This window comes from Myxine glutinosa, chromosome 1 (assembly GCF_964187855.1).
Source record: "Myxine glutinosa chromosome 1, kmMyxGlut1.1, whole genome shotgun sequence".
Taxonomy (NCBI): Eukaryota; Metazoa; Chordata; class Myxini; order Myxiniformes; family Myxinidae; genus Myxine; species Myxine glutinosa.
Window position 1 is genome coordinate 337903056 of NC_136261.1, and position 26032 is coordinate 337929087.

At 41.9% G+C, this 26032-nt stretch overlaps 1 protein-coding gene across 4 annotated transcripts in view; it reads left to right on the top strand.

Moving 5' to 3' along the window:
* LOC137416603 (phosphatidylinositol 4-phosphate 3-kinase C2 domain-containing subunit alpha) overlaps positions 1–26032 on the top strand; it is a 146874-nt gene that overhangs the window by 95913 nt on the left and 24929 nt on the right. For 3 of the 4 annotated variants that reach the window (XM_078769815.1, XM_078769814.1, XM_078769816.1), the window contains 8 exons: positions 8937–9066; positions 9179–9315; positions 12684–12853; positions 14656–14812; positions 19859–19968; positions 20389–20599; positions 20722–20846; positions 21796–21913. In XM_078769815.1, coding sequence (XP_078625941.1) covers positions 8937–9066; positions 9179–9315; positions 12684–12853; positions 14656–14812; positions 19859–19968; positions 20389–20599; positions 20722–20846; positions 21796–21913 — 1158 coding nt within the window. The remainder of the gene's footprint in view (positions 1–8936; positions 9067–9178; positions 9316–12683; positions 12854–14655; positions 14813–19858; positions 19969–20388; positions 20600–20721; positions 20847–21795; positions 21914–26032) is intronic. The other variant, XR_013621791.1, reaches the window with a different exon arrangement.

Sequence of the window (26032 nt, forward strand, 5' to 3'; positions counted from 1 at the left end):
GCAAGCTGTTGACTCTCAGAAACTTGTCTTCTGATTCTGTTGTGGCTTTGGGTCTGCCAGACCTCTTCCTGTCAGAGTTTCCTCCAGTTTCCAATATACTACTTCCTGCAGTGCAATATTATCCAAATAATGCTTCAGAGGGTGTTATAACAGTCTGTTCCAATACTGCTTTCATACAGACAGGGGGTTTGTAATCAAGTAATCAGCAGAGGTTGGGACACCTATAGGAATTGTTTGCATCAACTTTCAAGGCTTAATTTACTTACATTGCTGCAGAACAGCTGTAAGTTGTTAATCCATTACTTGTTCCCTGCAGTAGGCCTTTTTTTTTTACAATATAACTGTGCAATTTACATTATTTTCCCATTTTTGCTAACCTAAACTTTTTTTTTTTATACCTCGAGCAGTTTACTGCTTACCTTTGTACCATTTCAGGTTATTCACTGGACATTAAACTGCATAAATTTCAATAAAAACTGGAAACATTGAGGTGTTCTAAAACTTTTGACCGGTAGTGTATATTACATGATATTTTTAAAAGTTGTGGAGGAGTTATGACTAAACTTGGTGGACAAGTTGGTTAGGTGAGAAGAACAAGCTGATTAGATTTTGGGTCAGATCCGAATCCAGATCCGGCCTAGCTGTGGGATACAAAACATAAACTGTTCAGCTTGGCTGAGATATGCGCTCTACCGAGTGCTGTTCTAGTTTCAGTTAAGTCACTGTCATTGCATTACGTACCAAAATATGACCAATTTGTCCAACACAGCATTTTTACACCCACCCCAAGTCCCCCCCCCCCTCCCCCCCACCCACCTCCTCCCTTTGTCCCCATTTTTTAAGTATACATTGGAATTTGGTCTCCACGATTTTATATCACTATGCCAGAGAATCCCCTGGAATTGTTTTATAGCTTTATGTTTTGTTTTTCTCGATAAGATTAAGGCTCATGGAAGAGCAAGGTGATGCAAGTGGCAGAGCACATTGCCTGCTTGATTGAAGGCCTGGAGGGAAGAGTGGGATAGCACATCCTCTGTGAGACAGTTCCATAGACTGGAGAAGCAAGGGACAAAAGGAGTTGAGGTGGCACTCAGCCTAGATTTTGGAAGTTTAACCAGGAGTGCAGAGTTGTTGGAAGAATGCATACATCCTGGAATGGTTGTACCAGTCGGCTGAGGCCAAAGATATAGTACCATACTTTATTTGTTTCCATTAACAGAGCAAAAATATAAGGTAGTTTAGGATTTATATTTTGATTAAAAAAAGACTAACCTTTTCAGTAAAAGAGATAACAATAATGTAAAAAAAACCTTGCATTAATTAAAATATCATTTCATAATAACCTCTCACATAGTCCATAAATCAGAGAGCTGTAGCATTAAGCAATAAACACATCGAGTGTCAAAAACTACACGCATGTAAATGTACGACTGGACTAATGTTCCTTCCCACGGTACCCTTTTTGCACAAATACTAACCACAAGATGCATATAATGCTTTGAATGTTATTTTGTTTTTCTAAAGTGAAAGTTCAAAAATTAATGTCTATCAACACATGCTTTCATGTACGTTTACTTCTGCACCTTTTCGTTGGATGCTGGTACACACCTTAGTGATGCAGGCTTGACTTTCAAGCTTGCTGATATGCCCTGCAGAGGACGACTCACTTCGAGATAGCAATCAGTCATTGATACTTGACCACCTAACCAAGCAGAGAGATGGACGAGAGGTACCAGAGCGTTGCCTATATGCATTGCTGATACTGTTAGACCCTGGTTTATGTCGGGAATGCGACTCTGAAAGGTGTGACAAATATCAAAACAACGTAAATCAAATCAATTTTTCTCTTTATAATTAATGGAATAAGGGGAGGATGCATTCTTCATGTCACCACTTCACCTATTATATTTCGCTTTTTATCGGCATTACCTTTTTTTTTTGGTTAATGACCAAAACCCACACCTGGGCAAAAAAGTGCTCTCAGAAAATTTCAGACATGTATAACCCACACATGGGTGTACCCCACAATCCAGCTTTCCTCTCCACATGACCGGGAGATATGCGATCTCCATATTTCATGCAGCCGACATGGCTTTGTTGTCAGGGGACAAATGAATGGCTCTTTTCAAATACAACTGCGATAAATAACCAATTGACATTAAAATGAATATCTTCAGAAAGGGTTGTTGTAATCAGTAAGGTTTACTGTAACCAATGTGTTAAAAACCAGTGTGATTTCCGATGTTGATGCGACCGGAAGTCATGCTGCTCGTGCATTAATAATGCTTAAATGTCCTGCAGGCAGTTAAATTTTCTAGCATTCCACGGAATCGTCCAAATAAGTCCGTGCCATACAATGTCTGCTGTGGCAAAATCCCCCCAGAGAACACATAAAGGTTTCATGGCTGAATTCAAACTGAAAGTTTGTCAGTTTGCAGAAGAGCATGGCAACAGAGAGGCTGGTCTTGTATTTGAAGTGGACGAAAAATCAGTGCGAGAGTGGCGAAAACAACGGCCAAAATTAAAAGACATGCCAGAAACTAAACGAGCCATCAGGGGTGGGCATGCAGATGCAGAGTGGCCAAAAGTGAAAGAAGATCTGAAGACTTGGGTTGTATCACAGATATGAGGGCCGTTCAGTATCCATGACCTGATACGCCTTCGAGTGCAACAACTGGTGAAGCAGATGATTATCGCTGACTTTACGGGAGGACCTTCATTGTATTTCAAATTCATGAAATGAAACAGATCATCTGTAAGAGCCAGGATGACAAAAATTGCCCGTGGACTAGGAAGTAAAACTGAAAATCTTCTCAGTGTTTGTGAAAAGCGGAAGGCAGCTTTTGGCATTCAAACACCATATTTTTCAGTAACTTAGACGAGATGCCTGTCAGTTTGGATGCGCCGCCCTCAAGGACCATGGAAATTAAAAAAAGGTTATCTAGTGTAGGCCGGTATGTCATTTCGTGTTTTTTTTTTGTTAAAAGCAAAATTCCACTTGATTCCTTGTCTTTGGGGTGTCACATGTTCGAAAAAATAGGTTGTTAATTTTTTTAAACGGATTAAGGGTGTCAAATCCAAGATGGCCGCCAAAATATATAAATTCCATTAAAACTGGTATTCTGAACACAGTATGAGGTCCAAATTAATGATAATACCCATAATTTCAATACCAAGGAGTTCAAAATCAAAATCCAAGATGGCCGCCACTTCTTAAATAACCACAGTACAAAAACTTAATGTTCTTGATAACACAAATTGTGAATGATGAAATAGGTCCATTTTGGTGGTAATGCCCACATAAGTAATGCTAGGCCGTTGGGGAAACATGTTACTGATTCGTTGAAATCGGTGGATGCCAGCCATAGTGAGAAATAGTGAGAAAATCCAATATGGCTACCACTGTTTTACACAAAGGTCCACATTGCTATAACAATGATAGAGTAATGTAATTTCCTGTTTGACCATATTTAAATATTCCTGTCTCACAATTATCCGTTTTACCTTACAAGTCCTCGTGTTCATCTCCCACAATGTTCTGAGCTGATTGTTCATTGTTGCTACAGCTGTAGTTCAAACAGCTACAGACCTCTGTGCATGGGAGTTTATTGCTGCGGCAACTACAGGAGTTTCCTTTGCATCCTGATTTGCAGCCACATTTTACCAGCTTAGTCACGGCCTCTGGTGCTGGAGGGTTCAAACACATCACCGGAAGAAATCTATTTTCCTCTGACTTCCATCCGTAGTCAGTGGGAGAAGGAAGGGACGGTTGACTTTCGCATGCCTGCATCCATATCATTGCAATATAATGTGCTCGCAGAATGTGTGGTGTCAATGATCCAGAGGTTGGAGGCAGACTCTCTCCCTCGGCCTGTCGACTTGAGTACAAGAACCATCGTAGTGCATTTACTTTGGTGTGTGTTTTGGATCTGTACAACAAGCAAACGAACCTTTCCAGTTGGTGAATTGCGTTTGGAGAGGGTGTAGCAGCAGATTTTCCAAGTGAAGCAAGTGAATCCAGTATCATATCATCGCAGGACATGAACACCTTCATACACCAGTCCTTTGTCCTGCCGGCGAACCTGCCACACATATCTGATCCTGTGAAAGAATGAAACCCGAGAATAGCTGAGGCGCGGTTAACTCCTAACTTTTCAAAGATAGGTTTGACTGCAATTTTCCTATTCAGTTTTCCTTTTCCGGTAAGGAAATATGTCTCAGCAGGTAGCTGTGGATACATGTGGATCATCAGCAAGAAGACATCGGTATCTGGAGAGTCTATTACAAGTTCTACATCGCCGTTAACTGTTAGGGCATGGAGCAAGAGTAACGTATCCACTTCTTCATGACCGTGTTTTACCAATTCATCAGGCACACTTACATTGCCTTTTGGCTCAGTGCCGAAGGTTACCATGAACTTCTTCAATTTGTTGGCAGAGCTGTTGCTGTGATCCAGAGTCTTTGCAGCTAAATACTCTACAAGTTCTGCCTTGGTTTTGACACTTGAAAGGAAGTCCTTCAAGGAAATATTCTGGATCAGTGTACTATCTTGGATGTGATAGTAGGTCGAGTTTCCCTTTGTTCTCTTTTTTCTCATTTGCTCTTTCAGAGAACTTTCGACGTATCTGTCAAATACCAGTCTTACTTCGTCGTAGTTAGCTGCAATCCTGATAAGCTTTTCAAGAAATGACATGGCAAAATCACTGCATGTTTTCATTTTGTCTGTCTTGGAGATGGAGTTAACGAGGGCCATGCCATCTATGACTACAACTTTAAATTTCTCAGACATGTCGGACATGTCAGTTGAAGCTTCTTGCTCAGGCTGCGCTTCTTGTACTTCAGGCGCCTCGGCTTGGGGTGGTACTTCAGTTTGGGAGTTTTCACTCAATACTTGGTCGCCAGAAACACTCGGTATGGCATTAGCTGGATCGCTTGTGGCTTCTGTTGGGCTAGGTTGCTCCTTGGTAACTAACGCTTCAAGATGATGAAGGACCTTAGCCTTGTCATATGCTAGGAGAAGTGACCCATCCGAAGCGAAAAGGGCACGTGGAACAATTCCAAATTCATACTTCCCAATACAGTCCTTTAGATCAAGGTCTGGACGGCTTCTTGATGCTACTATAAACCTCTGTAGGAGTCCTCGTTCTTCTTTGACTTTAATGAGTTTGTCACCTGCTTTCACTTTCTTCACTGTGTTGGCACTTTTGAAAGTGCCTATGTTCTTTCTCTTCATTGGATCCCACACTGAAAGTTTTCCTTCTGTAAGGCGTTCTTTGACAAATGTCTGGAACAACTGTTGTCCGATGGCATCGCGGTCTACTATGTCCTTTGTTACCTTTTCATCAATTACTTTCTTGGTAAGAAGGTTACACAGGTCACTCTCATCGGTTACGAATGGGTCTCCATGAACAACAAATACCTCTGTCAATCTAGCGGAATTTCTCATTACTCGGGTGGACTTTCCCCCTGTGATCTCGTGGTGTTGGTCTCTGGTATCAGCACCTTCCATGCCATATTCTCTTTGAAACTCCTCTACTAGATTAGACAAGTCAGGTGCAATCAGGAAGAAACGGTCTAGAGCTCTCTCAATTTGGGTTATTCCAGTAATACCTCCAATGACCTTGAGTTTGCGGTTCTCCTGCTCAATTCCGTGATCTGGACCTATTGAAGTGAATGCAGCAATCCCCTTCGTCACACAGAAATTTCCTTTCAGGAGTTCTGCCCAGACATCTGGAAAAACTTGTTCTGTTTGCTGCATTGTTGACAGGTACAAAGGGAGCAAACGTGCGTAGTTCAGGTGGTCGTGAGCAAAGAAGTACTTGATAAGAGCTTCAGTGCTTTCCATATGCAGCAGCAGGTCCCGTTGTCTGGTAGCTCTAATATACTGAAGGATAGTTTCAAACTGCCTCAAGTAGTTATGGATGTAGTGTTGAATTGGTGCTGGATTGCTTTCAAACTGTCCCAACTTTGTGAGGATATCTCTAGATTCGAACATGGTCATGGTTTCTCTGACGGCATCTCTGAGGTTTTGACGGTTGCCTGTGTTCATGCTGATATCTTTCTGATATGCTTTTTCCAAATCAATGGACGCTTCACTTAGGAACACTTTCTCTTCTGGTGCTTTTGTTAGGAACCTGTCAAAGTAGAGATGGTATAGAGCAAGCAATGTTACAGTATGTGCTTCTAGGGACCTGTAGAGATGTTTTCCATTTAGGATTTGCGTTACGGTTGTTGGAGAATATAGTCCAGCTTCGACCCAAGCCTGGTCAATGCCGCTTCCTTCTGCCATATTGAATTTGAATTTGACTGCCATATTGAAATTAATTGTTTTTGAACTCCTTGGTATTGAAATTATGGGTATTATCATTCATTTGGACCTCATACTGTGTTCAGAATACCAGTTTTAATGGAATTTATATATTTTGGCGGCCATCTTGGATTTGACACCCTTAATCCGTTTAAAAAAATTAACAACCTATTTTTTCGAACATGTGACACCCCAAAGACAAGGAATCAAGTGGAATTTTGCTTTTAACAAAAAAAAAACACGACAGCCATTTTTAAGACATAGCAGCCTACACTAATCGACCGTCAGCATAACTACGGGACATGAAAAAACAAATTTCACCGTCCTACTATCCTGCCTCACCGACGGTACTACGATCAGCCGATGGTCACATTCAAAAGAAAAACCCTGCCCAAAGAGAATTTCCCCACTGGAATTTTTGTGAGGGCCATCGAAAAGTTCTGGATGAATGAAGATGAAATGGGAGAGTAGACGAGGACTTTGTGGGCTTTATGGAAGACAATTTACCGGTGCATTAAATACTGTTGCTTTGTAATGAGATATACATACATTGTATGTAAAATATGAGAAAGACCTGTAATTATAGATATTACAATTAGACTTGAAAAATAAAGACTGCATCTTTTCTTTTTCATTGATCACACTGTAACTTTTTTCTACCGTGAAAGATGTAAGTACACTTTTCTAGACCAGTTGTGCACGCTGATTTCAAATCTGTTTTTGGTTTTCCTCCAGCATGTCTGATTCTCGTTATCCTCATATCCTCCCCACTGTGCAACACATGGAGATGGAATTGGCGGGGAACAGTGTACAATAATTGATTGATTAATTGCATAATTAAAATAAATAAATACTAATCATAAAATAATTAATTTCTTTATCATTTGGCTAATAGCATACCTAAACCACCAGTGTTTCATCCGAATCTGTAACTTTAAAAAAATCAATTAAACAATCCGTCGATTAATTGATTAAGCAATAAATAATTTACCAATTAATAGATTAATCAATAAATCAAAAATACCCTTTATAGCCACATCACTTGGTCACTGTCATGTCCGAATATCAGCTGCCTATTTCAAAAGGTGCCTGAGATATTGTCCAGATGAGAGAAAATAAATAGGTACTTAATCGATAATAATTAAGTAATCAATCAATTAATTTATTTACAAAAAATAAAAAATACCCTTTTGCCAAAGCATGTACTCACTATTGTGCCCAAATTTCATCTTCCTAGTTCAAAGGATGGCTAAGATATCGCCCGGACAAGTAAGAAAACAAACAAGTACAGATACATTTAAAGTACACCGCCCCCATGCCAAATAAATAAATATTCTCCAGCGCGGCTCCCCCGGTGCCCGGCGATGCCGCCGCCGTGCAGCACATAGAAAAGCTATTGGGAGTTGGAGGTGTACAATTAATTGATTGATTAATTGCATAATTAAAATCGATTTATTGTAATCGTAAAATAATTTATTAATCAATTGGCTAATAGCATACTTCAACAACCAGCGTTTCATCCAAAGCTATAACTTTTTGAAAATTAATTAAATAAGTCGTTAATCGAAAAAATTAATGAATTAATTAACTAATCAATAAATAGTTGATGAATTGATTGATCAATAAATCAAAAAAATACCCTTTATAGGTTACATCACTTGGTCACTGTCGTGTCCGAATATCAGCTTCCTAGCTCAAACGGTGCCCAAGATATTGCCTATATAGAAAGAAAATAAATAAATAAGCTCTTAATTAATCGATAAATAATTAAGTAATGAATCAATTAATTTATTCATCAAAAAACAAAAAATACTGTTTTTGCCAAAGCACATGCGCATTATTGTGCCGAAATGTCAGCTTCCTAGCTCAAAGGATGGCTGAGATATCGCCCGGACAAACAAACAAGAAAACAAGAAACCAGAGTGAAAAATGAGTACTCCCTTTCAGCGCGCGTCATCACCGGGCCCCCTTCAGTGCCCGGTGATGACGTCGTGCAGCGCCTGGAGATGGAATATGAAAGGAGCGGTGTACAATACTGCAAATGTATAAGAAGGTGGATTTATAATCATTATAAAGCATTATAAATCATTTAGAATAGGTACACCGTATCCCTGCGCATCGTAAGAGCGTGACCAAGGATTGGCGTCAGGAAGGGCATCCGGCCATAACAACATTGCCTCAAACAGGGAACCATGATTGTCATGGGGCCCGGCCCGCAAGGCTAACCCCTGCTCTCGCGGGGAAAATGGCCTTAAAACGATCATTCATAAAGCACCTAACTAAAGTCATAAGAAACAACTTTTAAAGTAAAAACAAACAAAAAATGCAGCCATGTATGTGAAGTGCCGATTTGTTCTTTCCTACTTTCTGAGGATTGTGTATGGTACCCCGGTTTCTATCACCCCCAAAAACCCAAGAATTCACATTTTTGTTTGTAAATTTTGATGATTTCCTCACACATCACCAAAGTGAACTGGCATTTTTACCTTTGATAAGGGCTCAAGTTGAAACTGCTATCCAAAACAGTGTTGTGGGAGTTGTGGTTCACAGTCGTGCCTTGTGGAGACGTCTTTCTTCCTCTGTGATTGAATAACACTTGGATCTTTTCCTTGTGTCTTTGGACATGCAGGTGGGAGACGATCTTCGGCAAGACATGCTGACCCTGCAGATGATCAAGATAATGGATAAAATATGGTTGCAGGAAGGACTGGATATGAGAATGGTTCTCTTCAAATGCATGGCAACCGGCAAGCACAGAGGTGGGTACTGTGTAGATACCCCATATTAATGTTACAAGAGCAATAGGAGCCAGGTATCTCAAGACGGCTGGCCACAAGTGTCCAGTTAGAGTGCTCTGCCATTTCTTTACAGGTATGGTCGAGTTAGTACCAGCTGCAGAAACGTTAAGGAAGATTCAAGTTGAGCATGGTCTCACCGGATCCTTCAAGGACAAACCTCTCGCAGAGTGGTTACAAAAACACAATCCTACTGAGCAGGAGTATGAGAAGGTACAACATCAACTCTCATTATTTGCATCACTTGGCTATTAATCTCTTCGCCTCACCCATTCCTGAATGGACTGCAGTGATTATTGCAATTGTGTGTGTGTGCATGTGTGCGTGTGTGTGTGTGTGTCAGTGTGTGCATGTATGCCTATAAGTGTCTGCGCGTGTGCGTGCTTGTCCGTGTGTGTGTGCACTCTACGTGTGTGCCAGTGTGTGTCAGTGTGTGCATGTTTGCCTGTGTGTTTGTGTCAGTGTGTGCCAGTGTGTGTCAGTGTGTGCATGTATGCCAATATGTGTCTGCACGTATGCGTGCTTGTCCGTGTCTGTGTGTACTTGCACGTGTGCGTGCACACACACGCACGCACACACACACACTTAGTACATTCAGATCTTATGCAATCTACACACCCCGGCAACACTTGATGTGAGATTTATCTTGACCGTAGCAAGTGAAGAATGCACTGATTCTATACATCTGAAGTCACAGAAAATTGTGTTTTGAGATGATATTTGCAGCATTTGCAGTGCACCTCAGATAACGGGCTCGACCAACGCATCCCGACAGCCTTAACACAGTTGTCTTATTAGTCCCCTACCGGTGTACACCGGAGGGGACTATATGTTTGCACGCCGTCCCTCCATCTGTAAGTCCGTCAGTCCATCACGCAAAGGACAGTTTTCCGGACTTTTTTTCTAAACGCTTAATGCTAATGATTTCAAACTTGGTACATGGTTTCCTCATGATAAGTTACAGATCAAGTTCGAACTTCACGACGTTTCGATCATTTTTGACAAAGTTATGGCACTTTGTTTATTCTAGAGTTCTCCTCAAGTCACACCGTGCGCCCTCAGCCTCGTCTCGCGAACGTCAAAAGCGCGACACAGCGCGCGCTTTCGGGAGGGGTGGAGCCAAGCCGAGCAACATATATATACACATCGATCATTGATCGTGAACCGGAAAATATAATAAATTACTGATATTTAGCGACTCGAAAGGTTCTTTATCAACTTATTTTCTCGTGCTTCTGCTGACCTGTCTGCAAGGTGTATAAATCGAAGTCCTGAGTGCGAATCACAGGTGAGCCCGTCCTGAGGTAATTAGCGAATGGGAAAGATTCAGAACCTGTGGGTAAATAACACTGGGTAATTTCCCCAACAATTTTCCGGACGACAGACTGCCGGTAGGGGCCATGTATTGCAGCGCAATACTCAGAATGCTTGTTTTACAATAATATTTTTATGTCTGATTTAATCACGTTGATCTATAGTTTGACTGTGGACTGTGTACATGTTTGCCATGCTTGTTCACGAAGCTGTATCCGTCCACCCGTAGATTTCTGGCAATCTATATTGTTCATTGTAAGGCGTAAAAAAATATTTTTTTTTTTACACACACGTGCCTTTGCATAGCAATGAATGAATGATCGTTTTAAGGCCATTTTTCCCTGCTAGAGCGGGGGTTAGCCTTGCGGGACCCATGACAATCATGGTTCCCTGTTTGAGGCAATGTTTTTATGGCCGGATGCCCTTCCTGACGCCAACCCTTGGTCACGCTCTTCGATGCGCAGGGATACGGTGTACCTATTCTAAATCGGGGTACACACCGTGATCATTCATCCCAGCAAGCTGGTACTCAATTTGCCGACCTCGGAAGGATGACAGGCTGAGTCAACCCCCCTGGCGTTAATTCAGCGATCGACCGGGATTCGAACCCAGGATCCTGGGATCCTAAGCCGGCACCCTAACCGCTAAGCCAACACCAGGGATGCAACAGCAATGAAACAGGTTTATGAGTTTTGCATTAAAAATATGCATACTAAGTCATATAAATGTTTTAATTTTATAAGGGGGTCGCACTCGTTCACTTATTGGGTGAAAGGGGTCACCTTGATAAATATCCTGGTGAGGCTCTGCATTGTTAAATGTTGTCTTGTTAACCTCGCCAGAGGATAGGTTATTACATTTGGGTCCATTTGTCTGTTTGTCCGCACAGGACGTGCTAACGTAGGCCACAAATGCCACCTAGTGTTAGCCAGTAGTGCACGTTCTTTTCTTTTTTTCCAACCAAGTACCTCTATTAGGCTATGAGCCAGACCCCCCAAATTGACCGGTCGGTACCATACAGATGGAGTAAGGCTCATTGTGATTTTTAGCAAGATATATGTCCCTAGATATGAAAAAAAAGTGATAGCAGTGTATAACTCTCGGCCATCTCTGTGTTATCACCCGAAATATTATTATACGCCTGCTTCGCTTCGCCAAAAAATGTGATATTTGCTAAAATTGGAATAAATATGTTTTTAAGGACCACAGAGTGCCGAGATCGAGATCGAGATCGTATTTGTTCGAGAGATCATGATAAACCTAGAGTGTGGAGCAAGTTTGCATGCATTGTGAAATATAATGTAGCTGATGTTACAAACCTACTTTAGGATACTAGCTAATACCAAAAATTACACTGAGATACCAAAAGTAGTAGACGAATAAACCTAAAATGTTCAAAAGCTATGTTTCGTTCCAAAATATCAAAATTAGGGGGTATGGTTGAACATATTTTGAACTTTGCCAAAATATGTGCCCCAAACAACCACCATATTACAAAATAATGATATATTCCAATGCAGTGGTTCCTTGCGAAGATTTTGAGGGGTCAAATGTTACTCTGGGAGTTTTCATTTTTGAAATATTGACAAAAATGTACAATGTGAATTCTGAACTCGAAGCGATTTCGACCACTTTTTCACTAAATTTAACATATTTTTTGTCATTATATCAATATTTTGATAAATAACCCCCACAAATGTTCTATATTTCTATTACTATATTAGTTGGCATCCAGTATGCAAATTATTGGCACTCTGTGGTCCTTAAAAACATATTTATTCCAATTTTAGCAAATATCACATTTTTTGGTGAAGCGAAGCAGGCGTATAATAATATTTCGGGTGATAACACAGAGATGGCCGAGAGTTATACACTGCTATCACTTTTTTTTCATATCTAGGGACATATATCTTGCTAAAAATCACAATGAGCCTTACTCCATCTGTATGGTACCGACCAACCCCCTTGGCTCATAGCCTATATAAAGTATGTACAATTAGAATGTGAGTACGTCTATAAAATACGTACTCCAAAACCGCACAAAACAAGTCCTGGTTTTGGTCTTTCTAGTTAAAAAATTAAATCCCCGTTGAAGTTTAACTTCTGTCCTGACCATTTGATTAAAAAAACAGACTTCTCGCATTGATCGAATATTGCAGCGAAACAGAACCTGTACTAAAGGTTGCATCATGACAGGTTAACAATGATACAAGTGATGTTGGTACCTTTACGTGTAAGCTTAAAAAAAAAAACCCGTGTTTCCACAGGCCGTGGAAAACTTTATATATTCCTGTGCCGGTTGTTGTGTTGCCACATATGTGCTGGGAATTTGTGACCGACACAATGACAACATCATGATGCGTACAACAGGCCACATGTTCCACATCGACTTCGGAAAGTTCTTGGGACATGCACAGATGTTTGGAAATATCAAGAGGTAAGTGTATTTTGCAATTAGTGAAATGGAATTGGAATTTGGTTTGAAGATTGGCAACATGTTTAATAGAAACCGTCTCATTTAGAATTTTGGTAGTTAATAGTTTGAAGTACGAAGGTGGTTCAATTTTGACCTGGACAATTGCCACTATAACGAACTTGTCATGAATGGATGGACCCAACACTACCAAGAAGTAGGTTAACTTCTGAATGGCCAAGAGGATCAAGGAACAAACTCTCCAGCCAATCAAAATAAGATACCTACATCACCTGATCATATTGTGTTTGGCCAGTCTTGCAGCATGTGGTTCATTATGTGCACGTTCACTATCTTTAAACGATTCGCACATCACATACGGAGATTTGTGACAGGCAAGCCATATTGTACCAATTCCAAAACTGTTTTTGTTGATCTTATAAAAACTCGCTTTCTCTAATGTCTCTCCTCGTGTTTTGCTACCTCTACTTATCCGTCCTCCTCAATCGTGATATTTTTTTTTAATCATCATTAAACCTCCCCAACCTCCCCATCTTCTTGTTTTTTGGAAGTTTTTGTATACAAAGTCAAGGCTCGTGGAAGAGCTGGAACACAGAATGGATCAGGACGCAAGAAAATAAAAGCAGAAAGAGAGAGGGGGGGCCGCAGAAACACACCAACAGCAGTGATGAGGGACAAATAGAGGGAGACTTTAAGAAATATGGTACAGTATGTGTGGTAAGGGAGGATGCAATGAGTGGACAAAGTTATACAGAAGGAAAAACTGGACATTTGGAGTGAAGAGGGCTTGGTGGGGGAGCGGAGGGGGGGGGGGGTGGAAGAGGAACATAGTATGGAAAGAGGAGAGGGTGCAAGATGAGAAAAGGGGTGTCAGAAGACAGAGAGACCACTGACCTGTTTACAATGGAAAAGTGACTGCTTTATCGTGGGATATTCCAATGACCATGAAAGTTGCAGTGCTTCCTTCTCTCTCCCATTCTTTCATCTCCTTATTGCACCACTCAAAAGCTTTGAGATTTTTATATGTTTGTCATTGGTTAAACATCAACCAGATCAGCCTATCCAGATTTCAGGCTTATTTGTCCCTGTCGGAGATGATTGTCAGACAGGAACAGACGATTGTGGTCATCATTGGTGAGACATTTTATCGGTATGCTGTCTTGATGAGGGCAAATATGCCCTCGTCGGGACGGCATGCCGTTGAGGTTATGGGAACTCGCTCCTATTGAGGAGGGGTCAATTGTATGACCATGCAATCTGGCTCTTCGGAGTTAGAAAATGTGTTTCACCATGTGTTTTAGCCTTCGGGTTGGGGGCATTGTCTACCTGTGGGACAGTCTTGTTGGACTGTGTCCCTTGGCCATGCGGTCAATGTGCACATCCCAAGTCGTTTAAATGTTTGATTTTTTCCCCCTTCTTTTTATATAAAAGGCACTTTAAAAAGAGGCAAGTGAGCCCAAAATCTGGATAGGCTGCTCTGGTTGATGTCTAACAAATGACCACAATAAAAAAAATCTTAAAGCTTTTGAGTGGCCTGGCTGAAGCTTCTGGGGTGGAAGCGATACTATGGGCTGCACATGCACATGATTTTTTTTATCCTTTGGAGATCGGATGGGAGTGCTCATCCATCCCCTTCCACATTTTTATATATGTACATATACAGTGTATGTGGTTGTGGTTGTGGTTAAACCTGATCATGCACACAGTGTCAGCCACATAAATGTTGAGCAGTAAGCAGTTGTGCTGTGTTCATTTCCCGGTACCCATGAAACCAACGAGTACGAATGTATAATGTTGCTTTTCAGGGATCGTGCTCCTTTTGTATTGACCTCGGACATGGCATACGTGATCAACGGTGGAGATCGGCCGACATGTCGCTTCCAGCATTTTGTGGATCTTTGCAGTCGGGCGTACAATGTCATCCGCAAGCACACCAACCTCTTCCTCAGTCTTCTTGGCCTGGTAGCCACATGGATGCTAAACGGATACACTACGGCCTGGCACTGTATAGTTTCATTCAATTATTTAGGACTCTGAACCGATTCGTGCAGTGGTTAAAATGCAGGGTGTCTCAAAAGTCCGGAATCGTAGGGATATTTATTTTACAATTTTTTAAATAATAATTGCTCTAATTGCGAGCCACTGACGTGCAAACACATGTCAATTATTTTATGTACGGGCTTCTGGCAATCACTGCCAAAACGTTACGAGAATTATTTTCATCAGCAGAGGAGCGAAGGCAACCACTGTGAGATTTATCAGCAACGCTTCCGGTCTCTTTCAAACGTTGCAATACTTTTGTAATGAATCCTTGATGTGGCAATGGCTTTGTGGAATATCTTTTGTGAAACAACTGGCATGCTTCCCTCTGACTATTCCCAGAGACATGTAGCAACACAAGTTCCACCTTTTCTTGATTGGTGTAATTCACCATTGGGGTATTCTGATACAAACAAAAAAATCCCAGAAATTAAAAATATTTCCGATGATTCTGGACTTTTGAAACGTCCTGTATAATAGTGCTTTCATGTGCCCTTGGCCTGCCAATTGTCAGGCCAATTGTCAATTGTCAAATAACAAAGTTGTTATTTCTTTCTAATCGGGTTATATTGGAGATGCACGCTATTCAGCGTTATCTTGGTGGCTTTTGTTATGTGTTAAATCTATGTTATGCGACAGCTTTTAAGTACTGTATCTGAAAAATACCTGTTACCAGGTAGGCTGAATGATATACTGTAGTCATTGTTTCTCCACGTGTTTCCTTCTGCTTCTGCATTTGATTTTTCTCTCGAGTGATTCCGCCACAAGAACAACTTGAGCAACCCCTTCTCTGCCTTCAATTTCAAATAACAGCATCAAATTGTGCAATATTCCTTATGGATTTTTTTTTTACATGAAATGTCAAAATGCCCCTCACGCCTCCCCCCCTACCCTTGTCCACTTTGTTTGTTACTCCATGCACGTGAAGTCAAAAGCGGAGTTAAGCAATTGATTAATGTCTGTCCGTCGTCTGTCTGTCTTATCAGTTTATGATCGAGAAACGACTTATTTAAATTGAATGTTATATTTGGAACACGAATCAGCACATGAATAGGAAGATACGTTTGCTGGTTTACCATACTTTGGCTCTGAATTCGTCCTGACCACACATGCACAGAGAGAAGTGAGATCATATTTTTACTCTTTCTGTCAAACAGTCAAAATGGCAATCAACGGCAGTCAAACGAAATTGAAAATTATTCCTAGCAGGAAACTTGCCGTTTTTGAGGACGTCAGAAATGACACAAACAACAGGCATGAATAACTAATGTTCGTGTTAGATAGGGTGATGTACTGGACACTGCATCAATGGCTATAAAACCTGGAATTCATTTATTTATACACCTTTAAACCTTTATTAGTCTCCTTCCCAGAGGCTCTCTGTCTGTCTGTCAGTCCGTCCATGCATCTGTCCGTCCCATTTGTGGTTTTCTGCACTTTTTTCCGTACCCTTTAACATATTAAACTGAAGCCTGGTAGATGGCTTTATTAGGATAAGTTACAGAACAAGTTTGAGTTTCAGGGAGTTTCACCAATTTTTTATAGTTATGCCCTTTTTGTCCCCCGTCGCTCAGCGGAGCGAAAGGGGGACTATGGCTTTCCCCTCCGTCCGTGTGTCCGTCCGTCCGTCCGTCCGTGCGTGCGTGTGGGCGTGCGTGCGTAAGCGAAGGACCGCATTCGAATTTGGTTTGTGGGTGCAACCCACGTCAAAATCCAAGATGGCCACTGCCATGTATGTCTGATGCCATGTATGTCTGAACATTGTGAGTGGAATATCTTGAAAAGTAAGCGAAGTACCAACTTCTAATCTGGCGTGTGGGTGTATCTAGGCACAAGGAAGAACGCTGTTTAAAATCGGGTCGCCACTTCAAAAGCCAAGATGGCCGCCGCCATGTATGTCTGAAACTTGAGATGAATATCTTGAAAAATAAGCGAAGTACCAACTTCTAATCTGGTGTGTGGGTGTATCTAGGCACAAGTAAGAACGCTGTTTAAAATCGGGTCGCCACGTCAAAAGCCAAGATGGCCGCCGCCATGTATGTCTGAAACTTGAGATGAATATCTTGAAAAATAAGCGAAGTACCAACTTCTAATCTGGTGTGTGGGTGTATCTAGGCATAAGGAAGAAGGCTATTGAAAATTGGGTCGCCACGTCAAAATCCAAGATGGCCGCCACCATATATATGTCTGAACCTTGTGAGCGAAATATCTTGAAAAATAAGCAAAGTACCAACTTCTAATCTCGTGTGTGGGTGTATCTAGGCACAAGCAAGAACGCTGTTTAAAATTGGGTCGCCACGTCAAAATCCAAGATGGCCGCCGCCATGTATGTCTGGTGCCATGTATGTCTGAACCTTGTAACCTGCATATCTTGAAAAATAAGCGAAGTACCAACTTCTAATCTGGTGTGTGGGTGTATCTAGGCATAAGGAAGAACGCTATTGAAAATTGGGTCGCCACGTCAAAATCCAACATGGCCGCCGCCATGTATGTCTGAACCTTGTGAGATGAATATCTTGAAAAATAAGCGAAGTACCAACTTCTAATTTGGTGTGTGGGTGTATCTCGGCAAAAGGAAGAAAGCTATTTAAAATTGTGTCGCCACATCAAAATCCAAGATGGCCGCCACCATATATATGTCTGAACCTTGTGAGCGAAATATCTTGAAAAATAAGCGAAGTACCAACTTCTAATCTGGTGTGTGGGTGTATCTAGGCACAAGCAAGAACGCTGTTTAAAATTGGGTCGCCACGTCAAAATCCAAGATGGCCGCCGCCATGTATGTCTGATGCCATGTATGTCTGAACCTTGTAACCTGCATATCTTGAAAAATAAGCGAAGTACCAACGTCTAATCTGGTGTGTGGGTGTATCTATTGGGTCGCCACGTCAAAATCCAAGATGGCCACCGCCATGTATGTCTGAACCTTGTGAGATGAATATCTTGAAAAATAAGCGAAGTACCAACTTCTAATCTGGTGTGTGGGTGTATCTCTGCATAAGGACGAACGCTATTGAAAATTGGGTCGCCACGTCCAAATCCAAGATGACCGCCACCATATATATATATGTCTGACACTTTTTTTTTTTTTTTGTATTTTTTTTTTTTTGTATACTGAATCGAGGCTCGTGAAAGAGCGAACATTTATTTCACAAACAGCTAACTTGAGCTAACTAACTTGAGCTTGAGTTACTTGAACTTGAGCTTGGCCGCCGCCATGTATGTCTGAACCTTGTGAGCGGAATATATTGAAAAATAAGCGAAGTACCAACTTCTAATCTGGTGTGTGGGTGTATCTAGGCATAAGGAAGAACACTATTGAAAATTGGGTGGCCACGTCAAAATCCAATATAGCCGCCACCTCCATGTACGTCTGAACCTTGTGAGCAAAATATCATATCATAGCATGTTTTCTGCGTCTTAAACTTTGTCAACTCACATCACTTCACCGACGGGGGACCAAGGCGTAACGCTTGTTGGACTTTGAGAATATCACGTATTATGTATGGGTCAGTTTTCCAGACTTTCCCCCTTACCCTTTAACATATTGAACTGAAACTTGGTAGGGGACATGGTTTGCAAAGCAATTCTTACTCTTGTTCAAATTTAATTATACTAGGACGTGCCCGTACGTGGGTGCCCGTACGTGCGTGCAAAAAAGCATGCGTGCAAACAACAACAACAAAAAAAAACTTTGAAACCACGTGGCAGTAACGACCACAGAACCCCCCCCCTCTATTTACATGAAATGGTTTGGTCCATTCGCAACGACCACAGAACCCCCCCCCCCCCCCCTCTATTTACATGAAATGGTTTGGTCCAAAGCGAACGGCTTGCGGAGTTTGGTAAAGAAATCGCCATAGCTCGGTAACTACTTCTCCGATTAATATGAAACCTTGAAAAGGCACATCCTCGGGTCCCCAGCAATATACCTGGCAAGTTTCAAGTATATCGGACCGGTAGTTGTCGAGAAACAGCGGTCACAGACAAACACACACACACACACACACACACACACACACACAGAGATTACTGGAATTATAGATAGATACATGAACACTGTAGAACACAAATCGCTTTAAAAATATTTCCAAGAACCTCCAGTTTTTCCGTACTCGGACGTGTTCTTTCGGGTCGTGTATGTAATATCTGTGAAGAGCAGCCCCTGGGAAGTGAGCGTGTCATGTGAGAGGGTGTAGCTTCGAGATGAAGAAGAAGCAACAGATTTGGTTATGGGTGATGCCGATTGATGCTGCATTCTATAAAAACCACCTTTAGAGGCCATTTTTCCCCGCAAAGCGGGGGTTGGCCTTTTTCAGGAACCGTGGTTATTGTTGTTTTTTGGTCCCCTTTTTGAAGCAATGTTTTACAGCCGGATGCCCTTCCTGACGCGAACCCTTTTTGCCGCCTTTTAACGACAAACAGGGAATTACCAGTGAACTGGAACTGCATTCTATGATATTCAATAAAGCCTCCGTCTCTTAAACTGTGACTCGACATCGTCTTATTACAGTGTACAAGGGTCGTGTATAAGACTGCTTCAATAGCGCGACACTTCCGGATTTTTAAACGATCTTTGAAAACATTATTTAATTAAAATTGAAGTACACTACTCACAATAAGTTAGGGATATTGGCAGGTTCCTCGGTGTGGTTGATTTTGTGTATTAATTTTGTTGAAAAAAGTTGTTGGTCCTAATTCTCTGGTTATTAATGAATGTGAAAAAACACAGCATTCTTGATTTCAATACCCTAACCCTAACCCCTATAAAAAAAATTAACTCACTCCCACAATATCCCTAACTTATTGTGAGTAGTGTATATACTTGAACACTGCGTGGGGTATCGTGCTCTATGAACTCTCTTTATTTAGTCTTTGTTTTGTTTCCTTGTGAATTGACTGATTTATTCTCTTTTACTCTCCCTTTAATAATTTGATCCCTCATTCCTTATGTTTCCTTGTGAGTAGATGTTATCTTCTGGGCTACCTGAGCTTGCGGATATTCAGGATTTGAGATATGTTTGGGAAGCTTTGATGCCACAAGCTACAGAAGCTGAAGCCACAGCACAGTTCACAAGGTATCATCTCTGTCTTTATTTTAAAAAAATTAAATGAGTGGATTTATTTCCGGAGTGCACTGCCTCAACTTCACTGTTTCTAACGATACAAAAAAAAAAGTTAAATACACGAGAAGTGTCGATTTGTCCTTTTTATCTCCCATTGCCGCCATGTTTCATGTCCACATAACGGGTGTCTAGCAGAAGAAGCAACAGCATTTACAGCAGTCACAGATCATCCCTTCCTCTTCTTCTTTAAGTGCAATGGCTCTTTGAAACAATCTCTTCTTCAAAGACTTATATTTTCACCACAAATTTCTTTATAATAATTTGTGCTCACTTCCATTACCAATAGGTCTTACACATTCTGATTTCTGTGCAAGTCGTGATTATTTCTTTCTTTTCCACAACGCATGCTTTGTTGGTAAATTTTTCTTCCAGGCTAATTGAGTCAAGCCTGGGTAGCATGGCCACAAAGGTAAACTTCTTCATCCACAATCTGGCACAGCAGCTCTTTTCTGGCTCGGGAGGGGCTTCCGACGAGCCACTGCTCTCCTTCTTCTCCAAGATGCACAGCATCAAGACTGATGGGCGAATACGGGATGTCTCTGTGTTCGCTTATCAAAAACGCTACAATCCCGATAAGTACTATGTAAGGCAAAGTTGTTTTTGGCAGTGACAACTTGTTTACCATTTATTGGAAGAAAAATTTTTTTCTATGCATTTAAAAAAATCTCTTTTCTACCTTGTTTTGTCATTACTTTCACCCAATAGATCTATGTTGTGAAGGTGTACCGTGAAGGGCAATCACAGCCTGTGTTCATCCTGAGAACGTTTTCTGAGTTCCAAGAGTTGCACAACAAGCTGTGCTCACTGTTTCCCTCAACCCTAGTACCATGGTGCGTCTCTGCCACAGCGGGAATTTTCAAATTATCCTCCCAGCAGGCTCAACTTTACCACTATGCTTTAACTAGATACATACCTATAAGGAGGTTAATACATTAATTCAGATGGCTTTCACTTCACTGTGATCAAGTACTCTTTACCTCCACCACCAAAGGTGGATGGAGGTTATGTTTTCACCCCTGTCTGTTTGTCCGTTTGTCCGTTTGTGAACAGGATGTCTCAAAAAGTTGTGGACGGATTCGGACGAAATTTGATAGAGAGGTAGCGTATGTGACAAGGACGAAATGATTATATTTTGGTGAAGATTCGGATCTGGCTCGTATAATTTTTAAAGTAATTCTTCACCATTGACTGATATGGCCAAAAACGATTCATAGCAAGATATCTCAAAAAGTTGTGGACGGATTTGGACGAAACTTGGTGGAGAGGTTGGGTGTCTTACAAGGACTAATCGTTTCGAATTTGGTGTAGATCTGAATATGGATTCGGATATGAGAATTATTTAGTTTTTAAGTGATTCTTCACCATTGAGAGATCGGGTCAAAAGCGATATACTGTATAACATGATATTTTTAAAAGTTATGGACGAGTTATGACGAAACTAGGTGGATGAGTTGGTTAGGTGACGAGAACAAGCCGATTAGATTTTGGTTCAGGTCCAAATCCAGATCCAGCCTATCAGTGGGATACAAAACATAAACTGTTCACCAGGTGGAGGTATGCTCTCTACTGAGTGCCGTTCTAGTTATTGATTAATTATTTTTCGTTTTTCTTGTTGTTGTACTTGTGCATGCTATGAAAAACAAAACAAATTTTGGATTGTTGATTTGATGAAGTTTGTCATTGTCTTCATTGAACTCATTATGATAATGATGGATTGATTGGCCCAATGTAAGGTAAGATGTTTATTTTGACATGAGGTCATGCCTGTCCTTTCACCAGTTTTCTGAACAAGCTTGTCCTGGGAAGAACTCATGTTGAGGACGTCGCTGCGCGGAGAAAAGCAGACCTTCACACGTATCTGCAGGAGCTCCTGAGGTGCACACCAGAGATCTCTGAGGTGGGGGGTAGAAGAGGAAGCAAGTAGGAGAAGAGTGAGTAGAGAGAGAGAGAGAGGTGGTGAGCGTGGCAATCAGAAGCTATCAGAAAAATGTTTGTCATCACAAAAACATTGACAATATCCAGATGATTGTTAACGTCGCAACCAAAGGTGGATGAAGGTTATGTTTTCCCCTCTGTTTGGTTATTTGTCTGTGGGCAGGATATTTCAAAGTGGACAGGTTGGGTGTGTGGAAAGGGCGAATTGTTTAAATTTTGGTGAAGATCCAGATCCAGATAGTATAATTTTTAGTGATTCTTCACCATTGAGAGATAGGGCCAAAAACAATATATAGCATGATATCTCAAAAAGTTGTGGACGATTTATGACAAAACTTGGTGAATGAGTTGGTTTGGCGATGAGAACAAGCTGATTAGATTTCTGTTCGGGTCCGAATCCAGATCCGGCCTATCAGTGGACACAAAACGTAAACTGTTTATTGCGGAGGTATGCTCTACTGAGTACTATTCGAGTTTTACATTATGTTTTTGTTTTATGCTGTGAAAAATCGTGAAGAGCAACATTGAGGCTATCATGCTTTTGTTGCCTCCACCCACCAATGGTGGATGGAGGTTATGTTTTCACCCCTGTCTGTCTGTCTGTTTGTCCGTTTGTCCGTTTGTGAACAAGATATCTCAAAAGGTTGTGGACGGATTCTGACGAAATTTGGCAGAGATGTAGCGTATGCGACAAGGACGAAATGACTAGATTTTGGTGAAGATCCGGATTCGGATCTGGCTACTAGAATTTTTAAAGGGATTCTTCACCATTGGTAGATCGGGACAAAAACTATACATGGCGGGATATCTCAAAAGGTTATGGATGGATTTGGACGAAACTTTGAGGACAGGTTGTTTGTGTGACGAGGAAGAATCGATTCGATTTTGGTGAAGATCTGATTATGGATTCGGATATGAGAATTATTTAATTTTTTTAATGATTCTTCACCATTGAGTGATAGGGCTAAAATCAACATATAGCAAGATACCTCAAAAAGTTATGGATGGATTTGGACAAAACTTGGTGGACAGGTTTTGTGTGTGACACGGAAGAATCGATTCAATTTTGGTGAAGATCCGGAGCCGGCTAGTGGAATTTTTAAAGTGATTCTTCACCATTGGGAGATAGGGCCCAAAACGATACAACATGCATTTTAAGGCCATTTTCCGTGCTAGAGTGGGGGTTAGCCTTGCGGTCCCCATGACAATCTTCTCCATTTTGCCCTATTTTCTGCATCTCTCCTTGTTAACCCCCTTGCCCGCATTTCTTCTTCCACCATCTTTAGCCAAGTCTTTCTCGGTCTTCCCCGTCCTCTACTTCCTTCTACATCAATTTCCATCACTCTTCTCAACCAGTCACTTTCATCCTTCCTCAACACATGACCAAACCATCTCAGCCTGTTCCTCTTCACAGCATCAATCACAGGCAATATTCCCATCATCTTTCGCAATTCATCATTTGTCTTCCTCTCTCTCAACGATACTCCGCACATCCATCGAACCATTCGCATTTCCACCCTTTCCAGCCTTCGTTGCTGCTCTACGTTCATTACCCATGTCTCGCTCCCATAAATCATAACACTTCTCACACATGCAGCATACACCTTTCCCTTCAGCTTCAGCGACACTCTCCTCCTCATCAGCATGCCACTCAGTTCCCGAAACTTTTTCCATGCACATCTCACTCGAGCAACCGTTGCCGAGTCTGATCCACCTTCTCCATTCAGCATGTCTCCGAGGTAGCAAAATGTTTTCACACCTTCCAGCTTCACGCCGTCTCCAAGATCCAACTCAACATTTCCTCCATCTGCAGCTCCCTCTGTGCACACCTTACATTTGAATGTAGCTGCCACACTGGTAAATGACCCTCTCAGACCACTACATTTTTGATGAACCCACTCAGCGCACATTGTACATTGACTGGAGTTCACTCCGACACCCTTCCTGCACACAGCACACGGCCACTTCCCAGTTCTTTCCACCTCACCACATGCTTTACCACTTGCCATCACCTTCGTCTTTCCGATATTCACCTTCAGACCTTTTGTCTCCATACATTCCTTCCACTTGTTCATCTTTTCCTTCAGTCCATCCATACTTTCCGCAATCAACACCAGATCATCTGCATACAACAACTCCCACGGTAAACCCTCCTTTACGTTCTGAGCCAGCACCTCCATCACAGCTACAAATAGTAGTGGACTTAGTACCGACCCCTGATGCACTCCCACCTTCACCTCAAACTCACCACTGTTCCCGTCCTTCGTCCTTACAGCTGTGCGCGCTCTTTTGTACATTGCCATCACTACTCTGATCAACCATTCCTCCACTCCTAACTTCCTCAATGCCCATGTCAATACTTTGCGTGGAACCCTATCGAATGCTTTCTCCAGATCAACAAACCCAAAAAACAACTTCTTCCTCTTCTCCATGTACTTCTCCTGCAACTGCCTCACAATGAAAAGCGCATCTGTCGTTCCTCTTCCTGGCATAAATCCAAACTGCATTTCGTCGATCTTCACTTTCTTCCTTATCCTCCTCTCCAACACCCTTTCCAATACCTTCATTCCATGCTCCAATAACTTTATCGCTCGGTACGAGCCACACTCCAGAGGGTCACCTTTCCCCTTGTATAGAGGGACGAGGGTACTCAGTTCCCAATGCACTGGAATGCGGCCTTCTTTCACCACCAGATTACAGATCTCTGACATTCTCTTCACACCCCAACTTCCTGCTGCCTTCAACATATCTCCCACAACTCCCATTGGCCCTCCCGCTTTTCCACTCTTCATTGCTTTTATCGCTTCCTCAACTTCCTTCTCAGTTATCTTCTCTGCCGGTCCTAAAACTGGGTTATTCTCTATGTTGCCATCCCATTCATTCTCTGTATTCAACAGCATTTCCATATATCTTTTCCATCTTCCTTTAATTCCATCTGGGTCGACAACGATTTGTCCCACTTCATCCTTCAAGCAACTCACCCCCATCACGTCACACCTCTCTTTCGCTATGTGCTTTGCAATCCTGAATACTGCTTTCTGACCCTCTTCCGAATCCAAGCGTTCTCCGAACATTTTCCTACATGCCCCCTGCGCCTTTGCTACCTCTTTCTTTGCAGCCTTCCTGGCTGCCTTATAACTTTCATGCTCTGCTGTTTCTGCTCCTGTACCCTTCGCCTTCTGCCACTCCTTGAACTTCTTCCTCTTCTCGTCAATCCTCTTTCCAACTTCATAATCCCACCACCATGTTTCCGAGTGCCTCGGTGGTCCTTTTGTCCATCCACGTACCTCACCAACGGCTCCCAACAGACTAGCTTTCATTGACATCCAATCACTTTCAAGCTCAACCACATCATCCTCTACCCTACTCAGCCTCTCTTTTAATGCCTCCCTTACTGTCACCTCTTTCAACCTCCACACCTTCATTCTTGGTTGGTACTTCACCCGCCGAGCTCTCCTCGCACCTTTCACCCTTATGTCGCAGACAACCAAGTGGTGCTGTGAAACAGCCTCCTCCGCCGGGATCACCTTTGTGTCCCGGAGGTGCCCCCTATCTCGCCTACGCACCATCAGGTAGTCAATGGTTGTCGTCGACCCACCTGACGTGTATGTAACAAGCTTATTATCCTCTTTCTGGAACTGAGTATTACAAATCAACAAATCAGCTCCATCAGCAAACTCCAAAATCCTTTCACCTTCTCCATTTCTCACACCATATCCGTAACCCCCATGAACTCCCTCAAAACCATCCATACTCCTTCCCACATGTCCATTCAGGTCTCCTCCCACCACAACAACTTCTTCATCTTTCACGTTTTCCATCAGCTTCTCTATCGCACACCAGAACTTGTCCTTCTCTTCATTGCTTCGACCAACCTGCGGAGCATATTCTGAGATGACGTTCACCAAGAGCTTTCCAATCATCATTTTCACCATCATCAACCTATCACTCACTCTACTCACACTCACCACACTGTCTACAAACTCCTCAGAAAACAGGACACCAACACCATTCACGCCCTCCGGGCACCCTTGCCACACAAACTTGTATTTCTGTCTCATAGCAGGATATCTCAAAAAGT